General features: G+C 44.5%; 1 protein-coding gene across 4 annotated transcripts in view; it reads right to left on the bottom strand.

Moving 5' to 3' along the window:
* Positions 1-14,301, bottom strand: part of Bub1b (BUB1 mitotic checkpoint serine/threonine kinase B) — a 51,244-nt gene that overhangs the window by 31,136 nt on the left and 5,807 nt on the right. For all 4 annotated transcript variants that reach the window (XM_015997903.3, XM_076570343.1, XM_042275946.2 and 1 more), the window contains exons 3-8: positions 11,040-11,099; positions 10,092-10,236; positions 5,942-6,138; positions 3,385-3,554; positions 2,042-2,256; positions 1,613-1,704 (exon numbers count right to left, since the gene is read on the bottom strand). In XM_015997903.3, the coding sequence (XP_015853389.1) occupies positions 1,613-1,704; positions 2,042-2,256; positions 3,385-3,554; positions 5,942-6,138; positions 10,092-10,236; positions 11,040-11,099 (879 nt within the window). The remainder of the gene's footprint in view (positions 1-1,612; positions 1,705-2,041; positions 2,257-3,384; positions 3,555-5,941; positions 6,139-10,091; positions 10,237-11,039; positions 11,100-14,301) is intronic.

Below are 14,301 nucleotides of genomic sequence, written 5' to 3'. Positions count from 1 at the left end.
CTGGGCCCAACACTAGGGCGGGGAAGTATGAGTTCTGAGGACCACCTATGCTTTGAAGAAAACTTAGTAACTTAGGGCCATCAAGTCCAAGAGACCACACACTGAAACCTCTTACACCATGAGCAAGATAAGCCTTTCTATAAGCTGCTTGTCTCAGGTATTTACAACAACGACAGAAAGTTGATTAACATGGTTAGGTGGGAGACATTCCAGCAAAGAATGATTCTCTGAACTTAGGAAGAGCAGCTACAAATCATTCAGAAAATCTACCTGACTGGGCCTGTGGGTGCTGGAGTATAATCCCAGCATTTGAGTAGTCCTCTGACCTCCACATGCACACGATGGCATGCTCCCTCCTCCTTCTCTCTGTCTCTGTCTCTGTCTCTCTCTCTCACACACACACACATACACAATCTAGTCAAAATCAATTTTAGAAAAGGAGCCAGAGTAGTGACGCATGCCTAGAATCCTAACATTAGGCAGGCAGAGGCAGGAGGATCTCTGTGAGTTCAAGGTCAGCCTAGTCTAAGTAGAAAGTTTTAATCCCAGTACTCGGGAGGCAGAGGCAGGCGGATCTCTGTGAGTTCGAGGCCAGCCTGGGCTACAGAGTGAGTTCCAGGAAAGGCGCCAAAGCTACACAGAGAAACCCTGTCTCAAAAAAACAAACAAAAAAGAAAAGAAAAAAAAATAAATTAAATTTAAAAAATAGAATTGGCATAAAGCTTAATATCATCAATTCTATAAAGGTTGCAATGGCTTTCCTTATTTTATGCTTGGCTTGGAAAGAATTTTTGCTCAGAGCCACATTGGTCTTGCATTCCTATGGTACCTATCATACAGTGTGAGTACTAAAATAGCCATGAGACTCAGGCGTGGTATTGTGGGCCTTTAATCTCAGCACTCAGAAGGCAGACAGGTAGATCTCTATGAGTTCAAGGTTAGACACAGAGACTGTCTTTTAGAAAAAAGTAAATAAAATGAATACACATATTAGCTACGAGGAAACTCTTACACTGAACCACAGAATTGAACCCAGTATTAGAACTCACAATCTTTAAAGGTTGGACTAAAGCTTCCGCTGATTATCTATCATTTACCCTAATTTTTCTTATAACAAAAATACCAGGGGGCTGGAGTTGGTTCAGCAGTGAAGAAGACGTGTTCTTGCAGAGGACCCAGGTTTGGTTCCTAGCACCCACATGGAAACCCTCTTCTGACCTCTGTGGACACCAGGCACGTATGTGGGGCACAGACATACATGCAGGCAAAACACTCACACACACTAAAATAAATTTTAAATCTAAAAAAACAGAAGATATTTTTTAAAGCGTTAAGTGTTAGAAAGGAGAAAAGAGACCCCTTTCTAATTATTGTCAATACCAAAGCAGCGCGGCTCACTTGAACCGCAGTGGCTGTGGCTGTTACATCAATATAACCGTAAACCTAATGATTAAGTTCACTCTGTCGTTTGGCTCCAGCACATACAGTGAACACAAAGGAGACACAGAGCTTGGTCGGTCTGCACTCCCTCCAGAAGATGCCATCGGGACTAGAGAACAGGTCCTCTGCCAGCCTTAGCAACCCCCCCTGCAGACCGTCTGAACCCACTCACATGACTGTCTGCTGAGCGCTCTCTTCCACATAGGGCGTAAAGCTGGGAAGCGAAGGGGGCGCAGCTACTACGGAGGCCGAACTGCCATGAGGCTGAAAAGGAAGGAAGAAAGGAAATGACTAGTTCACATTCTGTCATAACTTACGCAGATAACTCTAAATAGTCAAGAAACTAAGTGATCTATGTTCAAATACAGCCGCACAGGATGGGGTGTGACTGTAATGCTAGCACACGGAAAGCTGAGGCCGGAGCATGGGAAGCTGAAGGCCAGCCTGGGCTACACAGCAAGTTCAAGGTTAGCCTAAGCTAAACAAAGAGAGTGCCTGTGTCAAACAGACAGACAGACAGACAAACAACAACAACAACCACCCAAGACAGACCAATCTGAAACCTTCGTTAGATTGGCAAATACTATCTATGAGCCCTTACCCTATAATCCAAGGGTCTGTCTGCGTTCCACGGGCCTGGCTGTAGCTCATTCTCTTTGGCCTTAGAGATAGGGGGCGCCATCCATGGTTGGACGACAGGCTTAGGTAACTCTGCCTTCGAAGAGTTATCAGCGTTTTCATCAAAAACAGTGATCCTGCGGTTACTGCACATCTGCTGAGGAACTATATTTTGGAATCCTCTGCTCTGACCCGGAGCTGGGAGGAAAATACGAACAAGTCATGGAAAAGCTTTGATTATCAACTTAGACGGATATAAGACATACACGGTCTGCTCCAAATTAAGGGGATACTTCCTCTATTAGAGTCAAAACAAGACTGATAAGATTTTTTTTTTTCTTATAAAACCTTAAATTGGGGTGAAGAGATATCTCAGCAGTTAAGAGCACATACTGTTCTTGCAGAGGCCCTGAGCTGAGTTCCCAGCACCCAGATGGGATGGCTCATAATAACTGTAACTCTAGAAACCCTCCTCTGGCCGCCGCCACCCAGTGAAAATGAGATTCTTTTTTTTAAAGATTTATTTATTTTTGTATTATGTATGCTCTATCTGCATGTATGACTTTATGCCAGAAGAGGGCACCAGATCTCATTACAGATGGTTGTGAGCCACCATGTGGTTGCTGGGAATTGAACTCAGGACCTCTGGAAGAGCAGTCAGTGCTCTTAACCTCTGAGCCATTTCTCTAGTCAGAAAATGATATTCTTAACTACATTAATAGTATTCTCTGAGGTATTAATACATTTAAGCTTTATTTCCATAATACCTAATACATTATGACATACCTTCTTTCAACTACAGTGCTTAGAAAATAAGGCATCTCATATATCAGGTTTCGAGGCTGGGCAGTGGTGTACACGCCTTTAATCCCAGCACTTGGGAGGCAGAGGCAGGTGGATCTCTGTGAGTTCAAAGCCAGCCTGGTCTACAGAGTGAGTTCCAGGACAGGCACCAAAACTACACAGAGAAAGCCTGTCTCGAAAAACCAAAAACCAATATATATCTATATCTATATCTATATCTAGATAGATAGATAGATAGATAGATAGATAGATAGATACATACATACATACATACATACATACATACATACATACATACATACATACATATATATCTCCGGTTTCCTCACAGTCATGACACAGAGCTGCCCCTCTGGCTTTCCTGTACCCTATGATATTAGTTTTTTTTTGGCTTTTCTTTTTGCCACCTAGTATTCAGAAAACTGCGACAGTGTCCACATGTGTATTTATGTGTTGTCTACTTATATAATCTACCACCGCAGGAGACTACGGGCTCTCCAACACAGCATTTACTGAGCTCACCCTTCAGAGCGCCTCCCACACGGCTGATGGGCGCCTTGGCTGTCTTCTTCCCTCGGCTCTTCAGCTCAGCAAGCGTGCTTCTCTGTGGTACAGAAGAGCCCAGGACCTCCTCCTCCTCCTCCTTCTCAAGTGCCAAGAGAGCTTGTCGAGACACTCGAGCCTGGAATTGTCTAACACATGACAGGGACAATTGGCTTTTATTAAATGACCAGTTCTCACACAACCAACAGACCGGAGAAAACAGCATACAGCGATCCCCAGGAAAGGGTTCCGCAGTAATAAGGAGAGCAAGCTCAAGACATAAGGACATCCAGGCTGAGATGGCTCAGGATCCGTTAAAATGTTCAAGTCTGACCCATAGAAAACACTTTAAAAATCATCATCAGGTTGATCTGAGCATCAGCTAAGACTAGAAAATTGATGAAATTCAGTTTCTCAGCAACTTGTATTATAAAATTAAAAATAAAAACTGCAGAATTGGCCAGGTGGCGGCGGCGCACGACTTTAATCCCAGCACTCGGGAGGCAGAGGCAGGAGGATCTATCTCTGTGAGGTCGAGGCCAGCCTGGTCTACAGAGTGAGATCCAGGACAGGCTCCAAAACTACACAGAGAAACCCCGTCTCGAAAAACAAAAAAAACAACAACAAAAAATCCAACCCCCCCACAGTTTTTTCACTAGTATCCTGACACACCCCATCCCCAGTTTTTCACTAGTATCCTGACACACCCCTCACACACACACACACACACACACACACACAGTTTTTCTCTTACCATATGAAATGAGTTTACATACAACATGACATCTTACTTGAGCACAGCTGGCAGAAATTTGAAAGTACGACTTGTATGCTGTTGCTGCTACAATTTGAAAGTATACTGAAAAACAACCAAGTCACTAGACTGTAGGTGCTCAGCAGGGCACAGTACAACTGCTGCAGCCTCTCTCTCTCCCACTGCTCCAGTTTAACTCTGAACACACGAGAAGGGAAGCCATGGCCCTGGAGGCTAACAAAAGCAGGTGACCTGTGGAGGGATGGCGCTTCGACATCCTCCACTGGGCTGTTTTCTGTTTGGCTTCTCCTGTTTTCTCTGGTGATTTGGGAAACCTACAACCCCTTGAGAAATCCTCTTTCTGTCCAAAGGAATGGGAATGGGATTCTGATGGCCGTAAACGATTAGACTACTGGAGAGGAACGCGCTGAAGACTGAGAACTCCTAACTCCTCATTCCTGAGCTATGTACAAACGAAAGGCGTTGAGAACCGAACCATGACACAACCCACTGCCCAAGGCTCACACTGGCCCAGCAGTCTGTAGCAGACGGCAAAACACCACAGAGGACTTGGGGCTCAGCTGAGAAGGAATTTGTGACATCTGGGACCACTCCCTCTCCAGAGACTGTCGATCAACAGGACCCAGCACACTATCAGAAGGATGCCCTGCACGGGACTCATAATTCCTTGACACATAAAGAACGAACAGGAAAAGGTGACTAATTCTCAAGGGAAAAACCAATGACAACTGTTGACATGGAGATTACCCAAACGTTGATGTTTTCAGCACTTATTTTTAGAAAACTGTATTATTTTCAGATTTTAAAATAACTATTATAACTAGGACCCATGAGATAAAAGTAAAAGCATTTAATTTTTTGAATTCAATTTTTATTTTATGTGCAGGGGTGTTTTGTCTGCGTGTCTGTCTGTGCATCACATATGTGCCTGGTACCCGTGGAGGCCAGGGGAGGATGTCGGTTCCTCCGACCCGAGAACAGAAGCCGCCATGCTACCAGGAACCAGACTAGACAGACACAGCACAAAAAGCTTAATTCATACGACGGAGCGTTTCAAAATAGAAAATTTTTATTCTATAAGATAGTTAAAAGAATAATTAGTGAGGCCTTGGGTTCCATCTCCCAACACCATAAATTAAAAAAAAAAAAAAACTACTTAATCTAGAAAAAAATACTTACAAATCATATATATTACAAAAGCCTTGTATTTAGATCATATAAGGAATTCTTAAAAGCACAATTAATAAAACTAAACTCAAAAGGTTACAAAAATAAATCATTTAAAAAAAAAAAAAGGGCTGGAATAAAGGCCATTTTAGCCCTTAATCCTGGCACCCAGAGGCAGAGGCAGAGGATCTCAGTGAGTTCAAGGCCAGCCTGGTCTACCAATCGAGTTCCAGGACAACCAGGGCTGTTACACAGAGAAACCCTGTCTTAAAACAAACAAACAAAAAATTTACAGACGGTGACTGTTCTGTGACATCCTGGAAAAGTGAAACTACAGGGCCAAGGGGCAGAGGAGTGTTTGTGAGGGTCGGGGAAAGAACAGGTATTAACTACAAAGACCAGCATGAGTGTATTCTCACACAGGGTCTGGAATCATTCCAAACGTGAGAACAGTGAAAACATGTAAGCACACCCAATGGATTTTACCGTAGAACAAAGACGTCTTTAAAAGCCCCATGGTAATTAGGTAAATGTAACTCACAAAGCCTTCTTAGGGTATTTAAACAAGGGTTAAGGCAGGCTCCGGGAAGCTACCTGTGCTGGGACTGCAGTCTTTCCAGGGGCTCAGCCTTGCGTTCAATCCCTTCCTGGAACACGGCGTCCGCTCTCTTGAAGTTTTCTCTAGCTTCGTATTCTTCTGCCCATGAGATGTAGAACTGGGCAAGAGAGACGCCAATCCCCTGGCTGTGTAAATAGCTGTACAAATCCAAGGGCTCGTTGCACAGGTGCCCCTGTAACACAGAAAAGGGACAACAGTCAGCCAGTCTCCTCCCACTTGTCAACAGCCTGTTGTGTGCCAACAACCACTGGGAAACAACCTGCCGTCCCTGCCTTGAGGAGTTACATCTGTACTGTACTTAGCCCAGTATTACACATAGGGGAGAGGACCCAAGAGAGGGACAAGAGTATGAGATCGGGTTGTAAGGAAAGGGAAGGAGGGAAGGCTTCGCACAGGCGCACTGACGGGCTTGAGCGGGAACTGGACCTTCATCAGATACACAGGGAAGAAGAGCAGGGTGTCCCCCTATGTCCGGGAGACGTGAAGACAGGACAACCTCTACCAGGCAGGGCACGATGGGGAGTCTGGAGCAAAAGGCTCTGGCAGGCCTTACATGTCAAACAGTGGATTTTGCTTCTATCTGAGGTAAATACATTCTGTGCCGAGAGTTAAAAGCAAAGGCAAGACTTGGTCAAGCCTGTACTTAAGGAACTGTGTCATCAGGTATAGTGGAGAAAATTTTAACAGCAAAAGAGGAAAAAAGTTCCGCACTATAAATGTTCTGACATAGTTCTATACTTCCTGGCCAAAAGAAAATTTTATTTCACTGTACTCTTTATATATTCATATAAATATACTATCTATTTATTTATTTTTGGAGGCGCGGGTCTCACTCATAGCCCAGGCTGGCCCTGAACTCACTATTTAGACTAGGATGGCCTTGGACGTATGGTAATCCTCTTGCCTCTTCTGCCTCTCAAGTCTAGCATTACAGAGCGAGCCACCACACCTGGCCTCAGATTTTTATTGAGCAATAATTCAATGTCATTTAACACATAAAATCAATAGTTAGAACAAATAGTTAATTCACATTCTGAATAAACAGCAAGCCTCCCCAGTTTGTATTATCATGACTGATATCACAGTATAATCAGTCAGTCCGGCCACTCCACCACTAGAAAAGACTCCAATCGGAGTTTAAGACTGCACTAGAGAGCATTACAGCACACTGCTGTGAGTCCGTCCTGTTGAAACACACTGCAGGAAGATGAGGAGGGGCATGTGGGGACCAACACCTAGGAAGGACAGGGGGACAGGAAGTACTAGGCTTTAATGCAGCTGCAACGACCCCATCGGGAGAGCTCACGGCTAGGATGACCTAAAGGGTTTTGCCAGGGAGACGGGGAGGCCCGGCCTTCCTATCTCCACACCAAGTAGCCCAAGGTTAGAGGCCCCAGGAAGGGGACATGACCTAGGGGGAGTCAGGACCCTTCAAGGGGGAAAATTCCCAAGGAGCACCGACAGCGGGGACCTAGGCAGCAGCACTTCAGGCAGCTGGAGGCGGGTTCTGTGTGCTGAAAGGTCAGGTGAGCCCCCAGGCCCAGCACCCAGTTCTATCACAGCTAAAAGTGTGCCGAGTAGAGAGGGACAGCCCAGGACTGCCATACAAGCCTGACAGCCCCCAGAGCCACAAAGCATGCATCACTTTCCACGCTTCTGTGACTGCTCTGTGAACGCTAGCAAGAGGATTACCATTCGTTCCTAAAGAGTGAGTTCAGGGCCAGCCTGGGCTATGAGTGAGACCACGCCTCCACATGTGCCTGTGTCTGTCTGTCTCCCCGCTTTCTGGGTGTTGTATGGGTGCTGGTGTACAGGTGTGTGTTAGGAACTGTACCCGGCGGGGCCCCCAGAGGCAGCGGCGGGATGGTGGACGGCCCAGTCCATGTGGGCATTGCCACTGGGTAGTGGGTGGAGATTCACAACCCAGACACTGCAGCCGTGTGGAAATAAATGCTCTATTATAATAGAGAGATGAAGAGGCAAAAGGACAGAAAGAGGGAGACAGAGGGAGAGGAGGGGGGAGAGAGAGGAGGGAGGGAGGGAGAGAGAAGCAGAGGGGGGAAGGAGGGAGAGAGGAAGAGGGAGGGAGAAGGTCCAGAGGTGCACACATCCTGGGAGGAAAGCGGGAGAGGAGATAGGAAGGGGCGGAGCTTTCCTTAAGAATAGGCTTCTACTTCAGGACATAGGGTCGTGCCAAGGGGCGGGATCAGAATATTAACACTTGCATAAAACAGGCTCCACAAAGGTAAAAAGCATTGCTACCTACAAAGATCCTTGTCTCTAGCCAGGGTTTTATGTGACTAGTCTGGAATAAATGAAATATCCCATTTAAAATTTTTTTATTTGTAAGTGTGGGCTAAATCAAACATTACATCTAAATTTTTAATCTTATTTTATTTTGGGTTTTGGAGACAGGGTTGTGCCATGTATCCCTGGCTGGCTTGTATCTCCCTATTCGACCACTCTAGCCTCAAACTTTTGAGTAGTGTAAGTACAGACTTGCACTATTCTGTCCAGCTTCTGTTCACATTTTTAAGAAAAACAGTTGCTGCATAGTTTAAGTTTGCATAATTTAATTCAGTAAATAATGTTTTCTTTAAATCATTAATGTTTTCTCATGATGGTGCTTTAGGAAAACTCACTTGGAGTGTGGTGTACAAGCAAGTTCCGAAACACAAAACAAACACAAGATATATGGCTAGATAAATACATTCAAACGTTAAATGTTCTATGGCAACTTCTAAATATTCAACTAATTTACCTCTAAATTTACCTTTAATTAATTTAATTTAAATTAATTAAATTAGTTTAATAAATAATTTAAATAATTTAAATTAATTTAATTAAATTAGTTAATTTACCTTTAACTAAAAATATTGATTTTCTAGTAACAATTTTTTCCTTAGACTATAAGAATCATTTATAAAATAACTCACTAGAAAAATCTTTTCATAATGCAAAAGAGAGGTGTGGTGTGAGGGATCCTTCAGTTACACCTTCTGACCACCCTCACAAAGAGAGAAAAAGCAAAGTAGTTTCATGTGTGCCTTGTCGCTCACCTACAAAGTTTAGTTACTGCGGATAATCTGACAGCTGAGCATCTGGTGTAGTGGTCGTCTAGACCAATGCTTCAGATTATCTGTGAGGAAGGAAACTGTGTGCATGTGTGCCTAAGTGTGCGTGTGCGTGGATGTTTGAAGATTTCTACTTCACCGTGAACTGACAGGTTTTCACTGCTACTGGGATTTGAAACTGGCACTTTGCACCACTAGGAAAGCCAGCCCTCCACCAGTAAAGGAGTCATCATTCCTCTGTTACTTACCATTTTTTTTTTTTTTTTCGAGACAGGGTTTCTCTGTGTAGTTTTGTGCCTTTCCTGGAACTCACTTTGTAGACCAGGCTGGCCTTGAACTCACAGGGATCCCCCTGGCTCTGCTGCCCGAGTGCTGGGATTAAAGGCGTGAGCCACCACCGCCCGGCTTACTTACCGTATTTTGAGAGAGGGTCTTCCTAACATCCCTGGGCTGGCCTCAAGTATATTTATTATACTGTCCAGGCAGGCCCTTGCTCTGTGATCCTCCTGCCTCAGCCTCCCAAGTAGTTGGATTACTGTCCTATACTAACAAGTCTGGGTTTAGGGTATTCACTGAACACAGAGTTGGGGCTGGAGAGTGGGCTCAGTGGTTAAGGGGATTTGCTCTTGCAGAGGACCCAGGTTCAGTTCCCAGTACCAACAGGGAGGTTCACAAACATCTGTAACTCTAGTTCCAAGGGGACCCAATGCCCTCCAAGAACACACTTACATACAGGAAAACACTCACACACATAGAATAAAAATAAAATCTTGTAAAAAAATAAACATAGAAGCTACTAAAAAATGATGGTGCATTTAGATGTTCTCCCAATCTTAATGTCTGCTTTGTTTTTTCAAGGCTTTTAACTTTATAAAACAGGATCTAACTGTGTAGCCCAGAATGACATCAAACTGTGATCCTCCAGCCTCCACCTCTCAAGCAGAGAATCACCATGCCCAGCTCAAATGGTTACTGAAGCTTCCAGATGTTTACTCTTAATACCTCTACAAGACAAAGCCAATTTAATATTTTGAATTCTGATGACACTTACCAATTTGAGCCAGAGACTGAGAAACCGGGGGTCACTGTAGTAGCGCGTCTCTCCTTGTAGAGCTTCTACGGCTCTTTCTAGTAACGTCGACATGTTACTCTCTTTCCCGCCTTGAGGGTAGCTCTGCTCGGTCCAGGTAATATACCTGAAACGGAGGAGAAGGGACAGAATATATTTTGAACTGATGTATACTTTTGCTCTAGTTCTAAGCCTAATTCTGAATGGGTGTTTTGCTTTTGTTTTGAGACAGAGTCTTATTAGTTGAGACAGGCCCTGGCTGCCTGTACTCAACTATGTGGATCAGGCTGCACTCAACTCAAAGAGATCCGCCTGCCTCTGCCTCCTGAATGCTGGGATTAAAGGCGACCCATTATGGATTTGCTTATTTTATTATTTGTGTATATGGGTTTTTGTCTGTGTGTGTGTGTGTGTGTGTGTGTGTGTGTGTGTGTGTATGTGTGTGTATACCACATGTGTGCAGTACCAGCAGAGGCCAGAAGGGGGCGTCGGATCCCTTGGGACTAGAGTTACCTAGGGCTGTGGGCTGCCCTGTCAGAGCTGGGAATCCAACCCAATCCTCTGGAAGGACAGCCAGTGCTCTCGACAGAGGATCCATCCTTCTAGCCCTCTATTCTGATTTTTCAACAAAAAATATTTAATATATTCAAAGTATGTTTCTTTAGAAGTCCTCAGTGACATATCCTAAGCCTCTGTCTCTCAAACTTCCTTGAAGCACTTGCAACAAAAACTCTGGGAAAAGGACAGAAAGACACACATCAAAGCTGCAAAACAAACACCTCGGAAAACCACTGTTCCGGAAGTCGGTTTCACCAAGACAACACTTTCTGCTCTGTTCACACTCCATATCCCTCAATTTGAGAGCAGAGGCCCAAGAGACTCATCAGGGAATGAATGCCTCTGTTGTTCTTTCCATAGACAAATACTCACCTGTCCCAAACATCCAGAGGGTCATTTCCAGAGTAAAAGCGGATTTCAGATTCAAATGCCCTGGAATTGAAACAGACGATGTTAGCACACGCAGCTCTGACGACAGCCAGGAAGCAGGGCTCACGCATTTCTATTCCCTCCTCAAGTCTGTCATTGATCTAAGCAACTATACTAGAGTTTGAGAATTTGTTAAATAGAAAAAGGGTAGATTGGGGTTTAGCTCAGTGGTACAGTGCTCAAGACCCTAGATTCAGTTGCCAGCTTAAAAAAAAAAAAAAAAAAAAAAGACAGCATCACCATCACACCAAATCAGTTATGGGACACTGTTGAGGCTGGAGAGGGATGGCTCAGCAGCTAAGACTGCTGCCTCAGTTACTTCTGTTGCTGTGAGAAAACACCAAGCCCCAAAACAAATTTACAGAAGAAAGAGTTTATTGGGCAGCTAACAGTTTCAGATGAGTCGAGTCCATAGCCATCATGGAAGCAGGCAGGCATAACCCAGAGCTTAACACAGAGCATAACAGAGCTTATGATGCTGACCCACAGCACCAGGCGGAGAGAACTAGCTGGGCCTAGTGTGGGCTTTTGAAACCTCAAAGCCCACCCCCAGTGATGCTGTTCCTCCAAGGACACACCTCCTAATCCTTCCCAAATAGTTTTACCAACTGAAGACCAAGTGTGTACTGGTTGCTCTTGCAGACTACACAAGTTTCCAAGCACCCACATCAGGTGGCCCTTAACTGTCTACAGCTTTATTTTATGTAGTCGAGGGTGTATGTGCCTGGATGTATATATGTGTGCTACATGTGTGCAGTGCCCAAGGAGGCAGGAAGAGAATAGGAGAGAAGTACAGACGGCTGTGAGCCACCATGAGTACTGGGAACCCAATCTACAAGAACAGTAAGTGCTCTTAACCACTGAACCACCTCTCCAGTCCCACCCTTCCAAAAATAGAATCTTTAAAACAAAAAAAAAAAAAAAACAGGGCTCTTGAAGAGCACCCAAATAGGATGTACCACAATCATCTTGAACTCCAGGTTAGAGGGATCTGATGCCTCTGGCCTTAGCAGGCACCTGTATCCACATGCACATACACCTCAGTTAAAACAAAACAACAACAACGACAAACTTAAATAAACACATAAGGAGAAAGAAATAATATTCAAAGCCAGCTGTGGTGTTGCGGGCCTCCTCCAATTTCAGCACTCAAGGCAGAGGCAGGGAGATCTCTTTGAGTCTGAGGCTAGCCTGATGTACATAGTGAGCTCCAGGCCATCCATCAGTCCTTAGACAACGGATAATTCTCTGTTTTCAGCTTCTTCACTTATAAAATGGGGATCATAATACTACCCATTAGGTTTGTTTAATATATATATTTGGTTTCTTGAGACAGGGTTTCTCTATGTAACTTTGGAACCTTTCCAGGATCTCACTCTGTAGACCAGGCTGGCCTCGAACTCACAGAGATCCGCCTGCCTCTACCTCCTGAATGCTGGGATTAAAGGCGTGCGCCACCACCCGGCTACTGTTTATATTTTTATTACTTGACCATCATACGTGTATATATTTTGGTCATTTTCACACTTCCCCTTTACACTCTTACCCCCCTCTGACTTGCTGAGCTCCCTTTTCTTCCCAATAAGACCGTTCTTATTTTTGTGTGTCTGCTTGTTTTGTTGTGTTGTAATTTGTGTGTGTGTGTGTGTGTGTGTGTGTGTGAGAGAGAGAGAGAGAGAGAGAGAGAGAGAGAGAGAGAGAGAGAGAGAGAGAGAGAGAGAGGGAGACCCACTGAGTTGAATTAGGGCTGCGTACATGAATTGTGGGGACTGGATCGTGGCTAACCTAACGGTGACTCTACCCTGAGAAAATGACTGAGTCTCCAGCCAGTGTCCCCTCAGGGAGGAGCGGGCACTCAAGCCCTTCCCCATCCAGGGCTGAATGTCACTGCGCCTCATCTAGGTTTCGTTTGGTTTTTTAGGACTTAATGTGTTTTTAGGATTATGTGTGGAGGTCGGAGGTCAGAGGACAACAACCTGCAGGAATCTGTTCCTTTCTTTTACCATGTGGGTTCTAGAGACCCAACTCACGTCCTCGGGCTCAGCAGTGAGTGCGCTTACCCACTGAGCATCTTGCAGACATCCTCTGCAGGCTGAGCACTCAGCAGTCACTGTTCTCAGCACTTGGATTAGTTAGGAGTCTCCCACCAGGAAAACAAGCTTCTCTAACTAAGGCTGATACGTACATATTCCTTCTTGGACACCTATACTACTATATGGTGGTATTCTATTTGTACTGAAATGTGATTTTGATTGTATGTTAATAAATAAAGTTGCCCGGGGGTCAGAGCTATTAGAGCATAGAAAGAACGTGGCGGTGGTGGCGCACGCCTTTAATCCCATAGATCTCTGTGTGTTCAGGGATATAGCCAGCATTGGAGGCATATGCCTTTAAGACCTAGAGGGCTGTACTTACAGGCAGTGACGAGGCAGTCATGTGTTTGGGTTTACAACCAATGAGAAGGCAGAACAGAAAGATTATTTAGAGACATACACACAGGAAGTAGGTCTCTTTCGGGGAGCTAGGAGCACCGCAGGAAGAAGGGTGAGATTTTAGCTCTAAGCTCTGACCTCTCGGCTTTCTCTTTTACATTGGTTCTGTGTTTCTTATTTAATAAGACGGTTGGATACATCTACACTACTACATGCATATACCCACACAGACACAAATTTGAAGTGGTGCATTGCCTTTAATCCCAGTATTCAGGAGGCAGAGGCTGGCAGGATCCCTGAGTTTGAGGCCAGCCTGGTCTAGAGAGCAAGTTCCAAGACAGTCAGAACTACACAAGAGAAGCCATCTTGAAAAACAAAACAAAAACAAAAACAAAACGATACTACTAATAAAATAGCCAAAGTGGCATACGTCTGTAATTGTAGCACAATAGAGGCTGAGGCCAAAATCCTGCAAGTTCAGGGACAGTCTGAGCTACCATAGTGAGTTCAAGAACAGCCTAGGATATTTGGGGAAGTCCTGCTTAAAAACAATAGATGAACAAACAAAACAGTTTCTGATACAAAATAATTATACTCCTAATAAAATGCCAAAGTATACCAGTGGGAAAAAAAAAATCAACAATACAAAACAGGCGTGGTACCTGCTAAGAACAGATAGTAAAGGTGTTTTGTTGTGCAGGACATTGGTTTCTGTCCCCCAGCACTATCAATAAACTGAACCTTGATTCAGAGGACGGAGTCCAAGCTAAGCT

The sequence above is a fragment of the Peromyscus maniculatus genome, chromosome 4 (assembly GCF_049852395.1).
Source record: "Peromyscus maniculatus bairdii isolate BWxNUB_F1_BW_parent chromosome 4, HU_Pman_BW_mat_3.1, whole genome shotgun sequence".
NCBI classification, from domain to species: domain Eukaryota; kingdom Metazoa; phylum Chordata; class Mammalia; order Rodentia; family Cricetidae; genus Peromyscus; species Peromyscus maniculatus.
This window is presented reverse-complemented; position numbering and strand designations above follow the sequence as displayed.